We start from the raw sequence: 16,868 nt of genomic DNA, 5'->3' as shown, positions 1-16,868 counted from the left end.
TTAGGGTGAAAAGTGTGGGCATGACTGATTACAGGCTAGGGTTAGAAAAAGAGCTAGGCAAGCAAATAATTTAAGTGTTGTGCATGTGCACACTAGTGTATAAGCATCTTTGTGAGTGTCTTAAACAGTGGCACTGTTGGGGATTTTTTTTCATAAGATAATGTGCAAGGTTGTGGTTTTGGGTGCATGGTTAGCACACATAAGTAAGGTGCTACAGGGGAGGTGAAGTCCCCCTGCATCTATTTATCATGTGCTAATGCTAAGCCTAGGCCCTGCCCATGACCACAACCCTATACATTACCTTATAAAAACCCTTTCCCCTAACAGTATCAGTATTTAGACAATGTGTCTGGTCTTACTGAGGTTTTTTTTTGTTTGTTTTTTAGTTGACTGATTGCAAAACGAGAGCATGTATTTTTCTTTCGTGATTGGTATAGTGCTGACTATTTATTTGGTGGATTAAAGTGAGCTTTGGTGTGCATAACTTGATTTAATGATTGCCAATGTTTTGCACAATAACATTTAATATATACTCTATATATTTAATATCACAGAAACTGATTACTGTATTAGAACTTTCTGGTCCTGAGTTGTTTTTTTTGGGTTTTTTTTGTTAAGGCTTCTAGTTTTTATAGTATTCTTTAACAAAAATTGAGACACTGCCACCCATCACATCTACAACATTAAAAGGGGGTACATACTAGAATTTGTAATTTGTGATACGAGATCTTTAGGCATTTGTCAGTAATGGTACTGGTGTCAACATCTCCCCAACAGAGAAAAACTTACCCACTTTTTTCCCCTAACATTTTATTGCCGAGACATCTGGCATTCAGCAAAGCCTCCTTCGCTGCCAATTCTTTTTTTTCCTTTGTTTTTTAATCTTGCCCCCCCCCCCCCCCCAACAAAAAATTCATTTTGTCTTGGAATTTGAATGAGAATTTAAAAAGACACTATACGGATGGATAACATCCTTTTCAGGACATGTATTCCATGGGATGGTGGGAGAGGTGAAGCCTAGCAAGTGCAAAGCATGCTAGCTGCATATTTCACTCCATGACGGAAGCACAGAATCCTGACTAATACATCACACCTTTATTCACTTTCTGAATGTCAATATATTGTTGAGATATTCAAGTGCCACAAGAAATGATGGCAGGAATTTGCAAAGCCAATTTGTTCTAATGCGAAGATGTCTGACAAGACCAGAAATTTTTCACTTTGATGTAAATATAGACCATATGATAATTAGATTTCATTCTTTCTAATCAAGCCAAAATCTTAACTTTGGCTCCAAGCAAGCACAATACTCTTAAAAACTCTTTACAAAATCTAGTGAGGTACAGAGTCATAAACAAATTGCTGGCTTTATGGTATTGTAGGGTGCAATTTTCCCTTATGGACTTCTAAGACTGGCCTGATTCAATTTCAAGCCCAGGTATCTTGCTCTTATGCTCTTTCCCCACTACGACTGTATGGTAAGTATGTATGTTTGACATAAAGCAATCATCTGTGAGATCTGCATAACATGTTATGTGTACATGGCTCTAGTTCTATTCATATTATTACTGCATGAGGTACAGGTGAGGTTTTATTGGATGCAGTCTTCCAAACTTCTGCATACGCAGTAGGAGTGACTGTACATAGAATGAGGATACTCCTGACAGTTTAGTTCAATATTTAAACCTCTCACAGACAAAAGATGACATCAAAACAGGTGTAATACTCTAAGCATGAATATCAAGTTTTTAAAAGTTACTGCATAAAATGGATCTGCATATAATTTAAAGTGTGATTCTTCCTAAGTAAGATATGATTTACATAATTATGCACTACTAGTTAAAATCTACTTTTGATTTGCTTCAGGATAGCATGCTCTGTGATAAGATTTCATTTTAAACTTTGAGTGCTTTATTTTATTTTGTTTTACAACTACTCTACAGAACAGTACCTTGTAATGATGCTAACTGGAAAATGTAAACGCAAACCTGAAAATACAGTGAAAGGTGTGGATTTGAGTACTGCAGTGTATCATGAATGGGTGGGAAGACAAGAAAGGGATGTTAAAATTTAATTAGTTTAAGAGGAGAGCTTTCAAGATATGACATTGCAGCAATTATTAGCAGAAGTAAACGAGATCAAAGCTGGAGGGACATTTTTAATTAAATTTATATAAAGAACAGACAACTCAAGGGGAATAAGCTCAAACAACACAACTGGGATGAAATGCATGAGGTGGCAAACCAGAAATATAAAGTAGCTTTCTGACAGTGCTTCAAATAAGTCTTGACCAGTTTTCCTTATCTTGAACAAAAGGGGTATCTCCTAGCTGACCTCCCCCCCCCCCCAAGAACAATTCATATAAATCCTTTGATCTCAAAAAGAGAAACACCAGGATTGCTTTCTACCTTACTTATAACTTACAAAAACCAAAGAAAAATATGGCTCTCTCAGTACACTGATAAATGGTTGATGTGCGATCAACAAAACAGGCAGGAAGACTATACAGAACATACTAAGAGCATTTGGAGAAAATATCATCCGTATATGTAGCTGGTACAGGACAAAAATTAAATTTCCAGGAATACTGACACTACTAAGGCAAAGTGAAAACTGCTGTCTTCACTTGTATGCCACATTTAAAATATTGGCTGTCAAGGGGGTCAGATAACTTATGCAACTGAAGAGCTAAATTATATTTTACAGTTGGCATATGACAGAACAAAAAGTAAAGTCCTAGCCAGTACAGTATCTGAGGCTTCAGCTGGGCACATATCCCTTATACAATGCAGGTTAATGCAAATATTTCCCTGCATCCACATACCATAACCAAATCTGGCTCTGTTTTTTTTTTTTTTTTAACTTTTCAAAACATACCACTGAATTGACCACTGATCAGTCTGTCATATCTGCCCATCAAATATCAGTTATGTAACAGCTTACCTCCATAGCTTTCCTGCTCTCCTCCAAATCTTCCACCCCTCATCTCTTCACTGCTTACCTCAGCTAATTTTGTACTAATCAAATATGTCCTTTCAGGGACTACTAGCCTACAAACTGTCTCACACTGTGATACACCTGTAGATTAGCAAATTTTCTTGATTGCATTCTTTCACTTTTTATGCTTTGTTCCACCAATAGTGACATCCAAGGCTTACTATGTATATACCAAGCTTGCTTAAGTTCAAACTGTGTTGTATTTCTTATGTTATGGAGCTTTTCTCCCCTTGCCTCCGCTGTAAATGGACCTTGTTCCAGTCTGACTTACCCGGTAAACAAATGTAAAATAAAAAATAAATAAAATACTTCAGATTTATCATCATAAAGTACTTAAATAACAGCTCTTGATTTAGATGCTCAACTTCTAAAAGGATTCTGTGAGATGGATTAAAGCTCACATAATAATGTAGGTCAAATGACTCAACTTCTCACATGCAGAGTACTGCAAAATTTTATGGAATACATGAAAAGGGCTACAAAGAATCATGTGCGGCCATGGCTAGTATATACATCATACAACTGCTGTAAACAGATGCAATTTTTACTGCAGTCTCATAACAAAAAGACAGAGATTTGTAACGTAACCATGCTTTTTCACTTTAACAATGTTCAGTAAACAATTGGCCTAAAATGTTTAAAACTTAATTTTACATATTATGGGGTGACTGAAATAAACTCCTCACTTTTTCTTTGCTAAAAGCAAAATTCTTAAGAGAAAAATTGCTTACGAAAGGTATCTGCTTTCTTCAGTTGAACTGTTTTCTTTCCTTGTCAAGCGACGGTAGAAAAAACTGCTGAAAACATGGGACCGCTCAGCAATCCCTTGAGGAGCTTTCTTCAACAGGAGATATCTAAGGGAAAGAAAGATATGTTAAGACAAGTACTGTTTTGTGTTCAGATGTTGAACAAATGGGACAAGCGGTACATGGAATACAATATGGCAAGACTACATATGTGTGATGTGGTAATAACCTGTCATTACAGTAAAAGAGGTTTTCTATCATCATTTAACCTCTCTAAATCTTACCATTTTTAACAGGACAGTCCCCAAGTTACTGTTTTGGCTATTTTTGCTGTATGAATCAAAATGCTTCTATTACTGCAATGGTTCAACATTTTTCACAATCTTTTCTGGGAATCTTAACAGGTTTAATTATCTATAAATTATCCTTAGATTGGTGTCCTCCCTTCAAAGACAAAAGAACAGAACAGCTACATCTGAATGAATTTTAATGTCTAAATGCAAAAAAAAATCAACCTTCTAATGTCATTATTATACAAGAAAATACAAAAATAATAAAACTATTGATTTTATAAAAAAAATACTCATTTTAGGCATGAAGTCACAACAACAACATGATAATGTTTATGACAGCTTTTACATTTTTTTACTCAGAAGAGAGATGAAAGATGCACTTTTGTGGTTTCAAATAACTCTTTTGCAAAGCTGTCAATTTAGAGAGACCATTTAACCTGAATTTGACCCTAACTTCAAATGGCAATGCACTGTATCAAAATATTCTGAGAAATTTTCATAAAAAAACTTCTAGACGGCCATCCTTATACGACATACTGCATGATATAATGGCAACTGGGGAAAGCTGACAGCAGAATCTCAAATATATGCATGTTGGTCAGAACAAGTAAAATATGCACTTTTAGCTGCAACACACAAAAAGACAAAAATATATTTTCTATTAAAAACATTGTGACTTTAATTTTTAGAAGCACACTAATAATGTGAATCAGATATACATACTGAGTTTGTTGGCATAAAAAATATGCAATATTATGAAATGTACACATTTACTGTGAATAAATAGCAAAAAAGTGCACCAAGGTAACTATATAAAACTGCTGGTGGTATACATCAAAATATGATGGCATCACTGAAAAGTACAGTTTTGCACCTACCATAAATGTAGATGTTCGAGGATCCACATTGCTGCAGTCCTAACACTTGGGTAGTCCGCTGTCCCAGTCGGCCCGAATACCAAAGTATAAGGCTGACGTTGGTCAGGGCGCATTAGTCTGACGTCAGGACGTCAGGGTACAAACGCGCATGACCGACGTCATATCCTCAGTCTTTTCTTGCCCCAGATGTCAGAAGACCCTAAAAAGATAAGGCCAAATCCAAAAAACACCAAACACTCCTGTACCAAATATATATACAATATATACAATTTACACAAGTACAACCCCACCCACACAACCACCCCTAAACACAGAGGGGAAGGAGGGAGGGTAAATTGGACTGCAGCAATGTGGATCCTCGAACATCTACATTTATGGTAGGTACAAAACTGTACTATGTTCTTCATCCCACATTGCTGCAGTCCTAACACTTGGGTAGAATCCCAAAGCAGAGGTAAGGGAGGCTGGCAAATCATAAAGAAGCTGGAGCTGTCAACATGCCCTGCAAAATAGCCGTGGCAAAACCAGCCCTAGATTTAGAGTAGAGAGGAAGGTGGTAATGCTTAGAGAAAGTATGTACTGAACTCCAAGTAGCTGCCTCTAAAATATCCTTAGTTGCCACCCCCCTTAGAAATGCTGTTGAAGTGGCAGTAGCCCTAGTGGAATGAGGCCTGATCCCAGCTGGAATCTCCTTGCCATGATGGGAATAACAAAATGCAATGCAAAACCCAATCCACTTAGAAATAGTTTGTTTTGACACAGGCTTGCCCTGAGAACTCAAAGCAAAAGAAACAAACAACTGCTGAGACTGTCTAAAATCCTTAGTCCTGCTTAAATAATAACGCAACTGCCTGTGTACATCTAAAGTGTGCAAAATCTTTTCCCCTTATTTTGGGGATCTGCATAAAAAGTGGGCAAATGAATAGTTTGGTTTAAAGCCACACTAGAGACCACCTTAGGCATAAAGGAAGGATTAGTACGTAATGATACCCTATCCTTATGGAAAATCAAAAAAGGCTCAACCGCCATAAGGGCCTGCAATTCAGAAACCCTTCTTGCAGAAGTAATGGCCAACAAAAAGCAGTCTTCCATGACAAGTATTTCAATTCAGCAGTAGCCGAGGCTCAAAAGGTTGTAGAGTAAGTTTCTCCAACACAAAATTGAGGTCCCAAGCAGGAGTAGGAGCTCTACGTGGGGTCTTATATTCTTTGCCCCTCTAAGAAATTGCTTAAACAAAGGATGAGAAAACAATGGTGGGTCACAATCATAGTGAGCTGAAATTGCTGCAGCATGAATCTTAATGGAAGAGAAAGACAAACCTTTGTCCAATAACTCAGTAAGATATTGAAGAGCCACACTCAAATTTGGCTCAGAAACATCCAAATCCTTTGCTGCACACCAAAATAAAAATCTCTTCCATTTCCCTGCGTACACTTTCCTTGTACTAGGTCTTCTGGCTTCCATAATCACATTCAAAACTTGTTGAGGAAGCTGAGACCCGCTATGGTTCAAAACAGAATATGCCAGGCTGTTAGATGAAGAGAGCGAAGCTTGACATTGAGTAGATGCCCGTCCTTCTGAGACAATAGGTGTGGAATCAAAGGTAAGGGCCATGGAGGCTTCCTTACCAGACTCCTCAGCAATGGGTACCAGTGCTGCCGAGGCCAATCTGGAGCTATTAAAATCATCCTTGGCTTGTCTTGTCTGACCTTTAGGAGTACCTTTGGGAGGAGAGGCAGAGGTGGAAAGGCATACACATGAAGATTTTCCCAACTGAAAGAAAGAGCATCCACTTTCCAGGCTGTGTGATGAAACCTTTTCGCAAAACTTTGGCAGCTGGTGGTTTAGTGGAGAAGCGAACAGATCTATGTCTGGAGTTCCCCAGGACACTGTCAATGTCTGAAATACATGAAGATCCAGTTTCCACTCGTGGGGATCCATGATTTGCCTGCTTAACACATCTGCTAAGGAGTTCTGTGCTCCTGGCAGAAACCTTGCTTGAAGATTCAGTTGCAAGCTTAACGCAGTCTCCCATAAAATCATTGCTTGCCTGCATAGAGGATAAGAATGTGTTCCCCTTGTTTGTTGATGTACCACATGACAGTTGTGTTGTCTGTTAGAATCAACACCTGCCCTGGAAGAAGTAAATCCTTGAAAGCCAGTAATGCAAACTGGACTGCTAACATCTCCTTCATGTTGATATGTAGATGCTGCAGTCTGGCAGGCCACTTGTCTTGTATCCACTTTCCATTCAGATGAGCTCCCCAAGCTGTGTCTGAGGCATCTGTCGTTAGAATCTGACTCGCCTCTGGCCGGGTCACAGAGAGTCCCTTGTTTAGGTGACATTCCTGAGCCCACCACAAAAATTCCTTTTGAATGCAAGGTATTATTTGAATGACAGTGTCCAAATCCTGGCAGTGCTGTGTCCATAAATTTTTGAGATACCATTGTAGCTTCCTCATATGCAGTTTGGCATTGGGAAGTACCAGAATACAAGATGCCATGAACCCTAAGGCTTGAAGGACTGTCCTTGCAGTCAGCCCGGACTGATGAGATAGTTGATGGAAGTAAAGAGAAAGATTCTTTTGTTTGTCCGGGGTTAAAAAGGCCATCTGGGATGCTGTATTCAGTCTCACGCCCAGAAAGCACATGTCTTGAGAGGGTAAAAGACTGGACTTTATTTCGTTCACAGAATACCCTAGGCATCTTAGCACTGCTATCACATATTCCAAATGCTGAAGAAGCACGTCCCTTCCTTGAGCCAGAAGCAGGCAGTCATCCAAATAAGGATAGATTTGTATTCCTTTTAGCCTGAAGAAAGCTATCACTGGAGCCAGAACCTTTGTGAATACTCTGGGCACAGTAGATAAGCCAAAGGGCAATGCAGAGAACTGATAATGAGAATTCCCAGCTCGAAAACGCAGATACTTCCTGCAAATTAGTCTGATAGGAACATGAAGGTAAGCTTCCTTGAGATCCAAAGTTACCATCCAGTGATCTTTGCCCAGCATAGGTAAAAGCTGTTGTAACGTCAACATTTTGAACTTGGGAATGTCCAGATAAGTGTTGAGGATAGACAGATCCAAAATTGGTCTCCACGTGTTCCCCTTTTTTGGTACTAGGAACAGGCGAGAATAAAATCCTAGGCCCCTTTCTGGCACAGGAACCGGCTGAATGGCCCCTATTTGGAGCAACAGAGAAATTTGCCTGTGAGCCTCTTTCCTTTGTTGAGGAGGAATGTCTGGCATGCCTTTGAAAGGAGGCAAGGTATGGAAATAAAACCTGTAACCGTGGTGAATGATATCCAATACCCATCTGTCTTGTGTAATTAAACTCCAGTTTTCTTTGAAGAGTGCCAACCTTCCTCCCAAAGGTGCTGCCAGACGAGAAGAGTCTGGCAGCTGAAAAGGCAGGTCATTGGGTCTGTTTACGAAAGGACTGACCCCTGCCCTCACCAGAAGACTGAGCAGGTGAACTCCCTGTTCTAGGCCTAAAAGAACCTTGAGCTCTGCCCCTACCACGTCTAGACCTACCCCTAGACTGGGAATCATAAGCAGGATATGTCCACCCCTTGGTAGGCCAATTTCTACTAAACTTCGGAGGCTGAACCTGCAAAAAATCTTTAACAGTCTGCATAGACTTAGCCTTGTCTTCCATTTTCTTTAGAACTGCTTCCACAGGCGAACCAAACAACACATCAGATTGTAAAGGAGCATCTAAAATCCTTGTCTTCACATGCTCAGCTAAATTCTGATCCCTCAGCCAGGCGTGCCTGCGAAGAACCGAACCAGTGGCAGCCACCCTCGAAGAGGCCTGCACAGCATCAAAACCACATTGCAAAGAATGCTTACCCACCTGTTCAGAAACATGAACTAAATCCTGCAACTCTTTACACTCAATACCTTCCGCCAAAGCATCTACCTTAGACTTTAATTGTGAAAGGAGATAATTTTGATATTTCAACATGTGAAACTGGCAATTCAAAGCTCTCATGGCCAAAGTGGAAGAAGTATACACTTTCTTTCCCCATCTATCCAAAGCCCTTGCCTCTTTATCCGGAGGAACAGGATTTTTAACAACAGAGGCCTTAACACCTTTAGGCCCCTGTGAAACAGTTTCTGGGTCTGCCCTAGGACTCTTAAAAAGATACTTATGAGCTTCAGGCACCCTATAATATCTATCCGGCTTAACTGGAGCAGGAGGCAAAGAATCAGGGTTCAGAGAAGCCTCTGCAAAAACATCCTCCAGCACATCTAGAACAGCAGGTATAGCGAAAGGCCTATGCTGGGGAAGAAACAAAAATTCCCTAAGCCTTTTCCTGGAATCAGAGAAATCCTGACCTTCCCATTTAAAATGCTCCCTCATGGAATGAAGAGTCTCTGAAAATGAAAAGTCCTCAGGAGGAGAAGCAGAAGGAGTAGAATCATCCACATCAGAATCAGAGTAAGGGGAATACTCCTGCAAGTCTTCAGCCGAAGACTCAGAAGCATCCGAACACTGCTCAAAACTCCCAAGCTCAGGTTCCACCCTAGGCCTCTTATCAGGAGGGGGCATAGAACCTCTAATCATTGTAATCAAATCTTCTGCCATCTTAAGCATATGCTTCTTAGGTACAGACCCTGAAGAACTAGGGGTAACACCTGAAACCAAACCTGGCCTGCCCCTGGGAGAAGCCTTGGAAACAGCAGGGGGGGCCTAACCACCTTAGGAAGGGAGGGAAGAACAGCTACCTGAGAAGCCCCTTCCGCCTGGCCTACCTCCTGAGAGGTCACATCTTGTAGTAATAAAGTCTCCCCTGGGATTCCAAAGAAATTTCTGGCTGAACCTCTGGCTCCACCGAGCCCTCTAAAGAACCGACGTCCGGTATGGACGGTTCTTCCAGCCTAGGCTTTGCTGTTTTGTCCTTGCGCTTTTTGAAGCGGTGTCGGAGCATCCGGCGGCATTTTATAATTACACCGCTTCCCAAAACTAACCTGGCACAATCTAATCTTCTCTTTATCGTGCGTTTGTTAAATCTAGCACAAGAGCGACAGCCAACAACGTCGTGCTCAGGCCCTAAGCAAGGTATACACAAGGTATGGTAATCCCTATGAGGTATCTGTTTCCCACAAGAAATACAGTTATTCACTTTTTCTGACATCCGGTAAAATACTGAGGCAAGAAAAAAACAAAATATTCCCCAACGGGGTACTTAGCCAACTTGGATTCGGTCTGAAACTCCGACTTCGGAAAATCTCAGAACGCCAACCTGCACTTGCAAAACTGCTTCTGCATCGGACCATGCGGCAAAAAAGACTGAGGATATGACGTCGGTCATGCGCATTTGTACCCTGACGTCCTGACGTTAGACTAATGCGCCCTGACCGACGTCAGCCTTATACTTTGGTATTCGGGCCGACTGGGACAGCGGACTACCCAAGTGTTAGGACTGCAGCAATGTGGGATGAAGAACATCTATATGAAACAGTTCAGCAACTGTCTCAGAGTAACATGTGACTCTCAGCTACAGAATGCACTTACTACAAATTCATCACCACATGATACGATTTACTGCTTAGGAGTCTAATGAGGGGATGTCATAATTCAGGTGACAATCCTATTCTAAAGAAAAATGTAAGATTTTTTCTTCTGACATAACGACAACATGTTAAAGATACCTCAAGACCATACCCCTGTATTTGCATACTTAGAAAATGATATATTACGCACCTTAGAAAAATAATGCATAACTGCTGCAAAAACCGCTCCAAAGCCGAAACTCTACGAAACCACTAAGTTTATTTCACAGTTTATTCTTAAACATATATACCCTTAATAAGCTCTAAAACAGTTATATATTAAAATAACTCATACAAAACTTTACCTTATTACAAATTATTAGCAACAACCATACATCAATAAAACAATACTAAAATTGGTGAACCATTCTACGATCCAAACCACATATGACTTATTTAAATTAATTAAAGCATATTATTAAGAATATGTTATTAAAAAACAACCACAAAGCCAAAAAATCACTTCTAACCTGTATTTTATACCTAAACATATACACCTACTGAATACATGCATACTAATTAATGCTTGTATATAGAAAAAAATCTGAGTATAATAATCTCCAAAAAGATGTACGTGTATAACGATCTGAACAATTTCAATTTTGGACAATAAAGTACATAAATTCCGATTCATTTTATTACTGCTATTAATAATTTTTAGTTATTGTAGTATTTCATCTATTCAAGCTTTTGAGCTTTAACAAACACATTAAGGAACACTTCTCATTCAATCCTGGGTTTGTATATGCGTTAAGCCTAATTTGCCATAACAACTCCATTTTTTCTAATAATAGACCAAAGGGACCCCCCCCCCCCTCACATCCTGCATAACCTGATCAATGACTTTAAATCTAAATCTGTGGTCAGGATAACTCAAGATGTGCCTCGCAAGGGCATTTTCTTCTTTCTGTAAGTTGATACTTCTAAGGTACCTCCTTGGTACAAGAGCTCCTGGATGTTATACTGTCATATAATTTTATTTTGTTCGATAATCAGTTTTACATCCAAAAGAAAGGAGTAGCTATGGGCTCTCCATGTGGTTCTAGTTATGCTAATTTAGTGATGTCATTTTGGGAAAATACATATGTTTTCGAGAATGAATGTCATAAAAACATTATTAAATTTTATGCGTGATTCATTGACATTTATGTACTTTATTGTCCAAAATTGAAATTGTTCAGATCGTTATACACGTACATCTTTTTGGAGATTATTATACGCATAGATTTTTTTATATATACATGCATTAGTATGCATGTATTTAGTAGGTGTCTATATTTAGGTATAAAATACAGGTTAAAAGTGATTTTTTTGGCTTTGTGGTCGGTTTTTAATAGCATATTCTTAATAATGTGCTTTAATTTAAATACGTCATATGTGGGTTGGATCGTAGAATGGTTCACCAATTTTAGTATTGTTTTATTGAAGTATGGTTGTTGCTAATAATTTGTAATAAGGTAAAGTTTTGTATGAGTTATTTCAATATATAACTGTTTTAGAGCTTATTAAGGGTATATATGTTTAAGAATAAACTGTGAAATAAACTTAGTGGTTTCGTAGAGTTTCGGCTTTGGAGCGGTTTTTGCAGCAGTTTGTTTTCGTTTTTTTTTTTCCTAAAAATAATGCATAACGTCAGACAGTGACAGTGAAGGTATACTTAAATCTACATTTGGTGACTATGCCTCAAAGGTCATGCAATCAGTCCTCATTTCAAGATTTAATAAACTTTCAAGCACTAACAGGGTTTTCAGCTACAAAATGTACACAGAATTATTATGCTACTTGTAGGAAATACAGTCCAGGAGTGAATCTGACCATGATTATCAATTTTAGTTGTTTCAAACATACCATTTGAGCAATACAGACATACAAATATTTCAGGCATGAGTAATGATGCCCTTCTAGCCCACCAGTAAATAAAAGCAGTCATCCTCATAACAAGTAATGTTCTTACAAATATCTAAATGACTGCTTGCGGTAGTATAATTTAGTCTATTCCTGGCATCAGATACTTCCTCAGAGAAGCAATTAATGCATCTCTCTTTCCAACATAATCTCTTAAACAGGTTGTCAGGAAACAGGAGTGTGTGTGAGTGTGTGTGTGTGTGTGTGTGTGTGTGTGTGTGTGTGTGTGTGTGTGTGTGTGTGTGAGTGAGTGAGTGAGTGAGTGAGTGAGTGAGTGAGTGAGTGAGTGAGTGAGTGTGTGTGTGTGTGTGTGTGTGTGTGTGTGTGTGTGCGCTAATACACTGTTTCAAGTCCAGACCTTTCTAATTCTAACGACATTTTATCCGAAATAACCTTCCCCATTAGTTTCCCACAACAACAAAGTACACTTATGGATTTATAGGACTCTAATTTTATTCTACTCCCCGTTCCCTTTATGATTGGTTTAACAACTGCATGTCTCCAATGTTGAGGAATCTCTCCATACATAAATGACATAAAAAGAATAAAATAAATTTGTGTATGTTCAATTTACCTTAACAGTAGATGTTTAAATTATCACTGCTGCGGCAGCCTTAGCTATATGGGTTATACCCTGCCAAGCTTCAGGTCTCCTTCTAAGCACCCAAATTGTCCAGCAGCTTGAGCTGAGCCGACTAAAATACAAGTTTGGGTGCAAGCCCTTCATGGACTTTCTGCCATCAGACAGAGACAGAGTGTAAGCCTTGAATGGACAATGCTAGGAACAACAACAAAATACATCTCCACATCCTGGCAAAAAAAAAAAACACACCAAAGTACAAAGGGGGTAGAGGGAGGGAGCAGCTACTGCAGCAGTAATCATCCGAACATGTACAGCTATGGTAAGTTCAGCCTACACAACTGTACTATGTTCTTCATATTGATCAAAGCTGCAGTTGCCTTAGCTATATGGGTAGATTAACAAACACAGCTAACTATATTTGGGAGGTAGAATGTGAAGGGTTCAGGAGCCCCTGGAAAATGGTCCTAGCAAAGTATGATCTAGACCATGAGAAGGAATGAGAAGTTATGTTCTTACCGTAACGTTCCATGTTAGTTGTCTTCTTTTTGCCTTCTTTCTTGCTGGATGGGTAAAAGCCTTAGATAACTACTTGGAAATAGTCTGTTTTGACACAGGTTTTTCTTTCTTTTTACATTCTCAAGAAATAAACAATTACTCCAAAGATCTGAAAGATTTAGTTCTATCAGAATATTAACTGAGTTGTCTGTAGACATCCAAGGCATGGAGTATCCTTGCTCCCCCATTTTTAGGTTCATGAATGAAAATGAGGAGATGGATAGCTTGGCTTAAAGTAAACTCTATACCACTTTACACATAAGAGGAGGATTAATTCTCAAAAACCCTGTCTCTATGGAAAATGAGGTAAGGCTGACTCAGCATAAGAGCTTGCAACTAAGGTACCCTTCTTGCAGAGGTCAAAGCAGCCAGTAAACTGTTTTCCATATTAAGAACCTCAAGTCAGACAGATTTTAGCTGGTTCAAATGTAGCAGGTGTTACCTTCTCTAACACAAACTTAAGATTCCAAGGAGAGGCCACTGGTTTACTTGGAGTCCTCTTATGCAAAACCCCTTTCAAGAACATTTTGACATGAGACTGTCTTGAAAGAGAAGGATCCATGAGGCGGACATATTGAAATGGCAGGCAAATGAACCTTGAAAGAAGAATATGAAAGGCAATAAGATAGTAACTCAAATACTGTAATATCAGAGAACAACTAGCCCTGAATGGGTGCTAGTTATGTTGTTGGCACCAACAAGAAAACCTTTTCCATTTGCTAATATATGATTTTCTACTATCAGTCTTTCTTGCCTTCATTAGTACCTGCTGCACATCCTCAGAAAACAGATGCCTACAAGGAATTAAAATCCTATCATCCAAGCAGTTAACTGAAGATGACTGATGTCGAGGTGTATCAAACACCCTTGTTCTTTTGAGAGTAGATCCAAGTCTGTGAGGAAGCTTGTGGTAATTGCCTCTGGCCATTTCCAAAAGAAGGAAGAACCACAGTTGCGTGGACCAGAAAGGAGTCACTACAATGATCTTGGGGGAATTCCTTCTGAATCTTCAGAAGCACTCTAGATATTAGTGGAAAGGGTGGGAAAGCATACAGGAACATTCCTGTCCAAAGAAAAGCCATCCTTCTTCCAGGCCTTCTTGCATGGAGTCCAGGAACAGAATTTTGCCAGTTGATTTTTCAGACAGGAGACAAACAGGTCTACTTGAGGAACTCCCCACAAGTAGACTAAAATCTTGAAGATCCCCTGACCTAATTTACATTCATGAGGGTCTGTCCTGGTCCTGCTCAGTTTGTCTGCCACACAATTTTCTCTGAAAGAATGTAGGATGCCTGTAGAGTGAGACTGTGCTGCGAAGTTATCCCAAGCTAACATGACTAGAATGCAAAGAGGGTATGACCTGCTTTCCCCTTGCATGTTGAGGAACCACATGATAGTGTTATTGTCTGTAACCACTTGAAAAGGTCCCCAGAACCAAAGATGGTTCAGAGAGTTGAATGCCTTGACCAGGGCAAGCATCTCTTTAATATTTGATGCGCTTGCATCTGTTTTTAGATTCCCAACACACTTTGCACTTTTATCCCTCCTGAAATTGCTCTCCAAGCAAAGTCCGAACCATCTGTGGTGAGTGACTACTTTGGAGCAGGGAGGAAGAAGTGTAAATCTGGATTTAAGGATATCCATTGTCTCCAACAAAAGATATGTCTTCTGACAAACCCCAGTACTGATATTTGAAAAGATAAAGGGTGTTGATGCTGGAACCAAAGAGAAATCCGATACCACTGTATCCTTCTTACTGGCGTCTTGCCAGGGGTATTGTGAGAATCGTAAATGCCATGAAATCCAAAGTCGTGGAGTATTCCCTCACAGTGACTGAAGTCTGAGTGGAAAACCTTCAAAACAGATCTAAATAAAGATAGATTTGTCTGAAACAGTCTGTTGCCAAACAGAAAATAGAGATTCAGACTTTCTGAAAGTGAAAAGGGTTCGAGGATCCAAGAATAAAAGAAAAAGAAGCCACCACAGAATACCATGTCTCCATTCCCCACCACACACACATGCAGACAACATGCATGCACACACATACATACATGCATGTATGCACACACATTCAATAAGTTAATAAAAAATATAAGTGAAAAAAAGACACTTAGCCTAATAGCTAACCAAGAACACGTCCCCCAGGGTGAAAGAACAACTAAAGTCACTGGAAATACAAGCATGTGCAAGGCTGAAAGGAGAAGCTAAGCTTAAAGTTTAAACATCCCCTGCAGCAATATGATGCTACAGTGGGATTTCTTGATTTTCTCTAAGTGTGGGTGTGGTCAGGAGAGCTCCATAGACCCAGTGAATGAGAAGAAGCACTGGTGACATCCAATCATAAGCTGTGGGGTGAAGTACAGTACAAAGAAATTATAATGGGAAGAAGTAAAGCACATGAATTCAAAAAGTGAAACCATAGAAAAGTTGCTTATAAAATATGACACATTGCTTAAGAAAGAAACTGGTATTCTGAAAGTAATCAGAGCTAATATTCAATGTGAAGAAGATGAACTTAGAGTTTATAAACCATGATAGTATCATGCTAATAGTGATTCACTAAGCAGGACACCTGTTGCAGAAACATCTGCAGTCAAACATACTTAAACAAGTTTTCATATTTGATGTTTCAGATGAGTTTATGTTAAAATATCAACATGATAATCGTCAACTCAGAACAGTTAAACCTGATTCATTTTCATAGCTGTTTCCCCCTTCTCAGAATGTTTTCCTTGGTTGTTGTGGGGAGGGGATTCACTTTTGTACATCCTATCTATCTTTATACCAGCTACAATATTGCAACAGTTTAGGGAGGGGAAGAAAACAGCAGGTAAAAAGGGACAAGAGTTGTAGTTTTGGGTTTCTAAAATATCCTCATTATGCACAGCAAACTCATGTATACTGTGCAAATTCAACACTGGACTGACTGACAGATATAATTTTGTCACAAGAATATAAACATACCTTAAAAGGCCAGTGTAGTTAAGTTTGAACATACTATTCTAGAAGACTGGCATTAATTATTAGACTACTAGTCATAATGGTTAACATTTTTCCCTCCCATGCACAAGGTTTGATCCTGACCTCTGACCATTGTCTGTAGGGAATTTGCATGTTTTCTATTTGTCTCTGAGGGGTTCCTCTCCCCTCCCAAAAACATGCTTAATTTTTCCATCTCACACTCACCTAAGAAAAAAGTTGTGGGCAGCAGCACAGACTCTAGATGATACCCTACAGGGGCAAGAGCTGTACAGACCAACCACTTTGAACTACTGTGGTGGGTGTACAGCTTTCCGAATATAGAACACAAATCGCAGAATGTGCGCTGTTGGCAGGGTTAGCTACTCAACGGT

The 16,868-nt window shown here is 39.3% G+C and overlaps 1 protein-coding gene across 3 annotated transcripts in view; it reads right to left on the bottom strand.

The window, feature by feature from the left end:
• SENP7 (SUMO specific peptidase 7) overlaps positions 1-16,868 on the bottom strand; it is a 2,310,641-nt gene that overhangs the window by 545,974 nt on the left and 1,747,799 nt on the right. For all 3 annotated transcript variants that reach the window (XM_044071599.1, XM_044071598.1, XM_044071600.1), the window contains exon 17: positions 3,729-3,851. In XM_044071599.1, the coding sequence (XP_043927534.1) occupies positions 3,729-3,851 (123 nt within the window). The remainder of the gene's footprint in view (positions 1-3,728; positions 3,852-16,868) is intronic.

The sequence above is a fragment of the Protopterus annectens genome, chromosome 5.part0, assembly GCF_019279795.1.
Source record: "Protopterus annectens isolate FY-2018-M chromosome 5.part0, PAN1.0, whole genome shotgun sequence".
In the NCBI taxonomy this organism is placed as follows: Eukaryota; Metazoa; Chordata; order Ceratodontiformes; family Protopteridae; genus Protopterus; species Protopterus annectens.
This window is presented reverse-complemented; position numbering and strand designations above follow the sequence as displayed.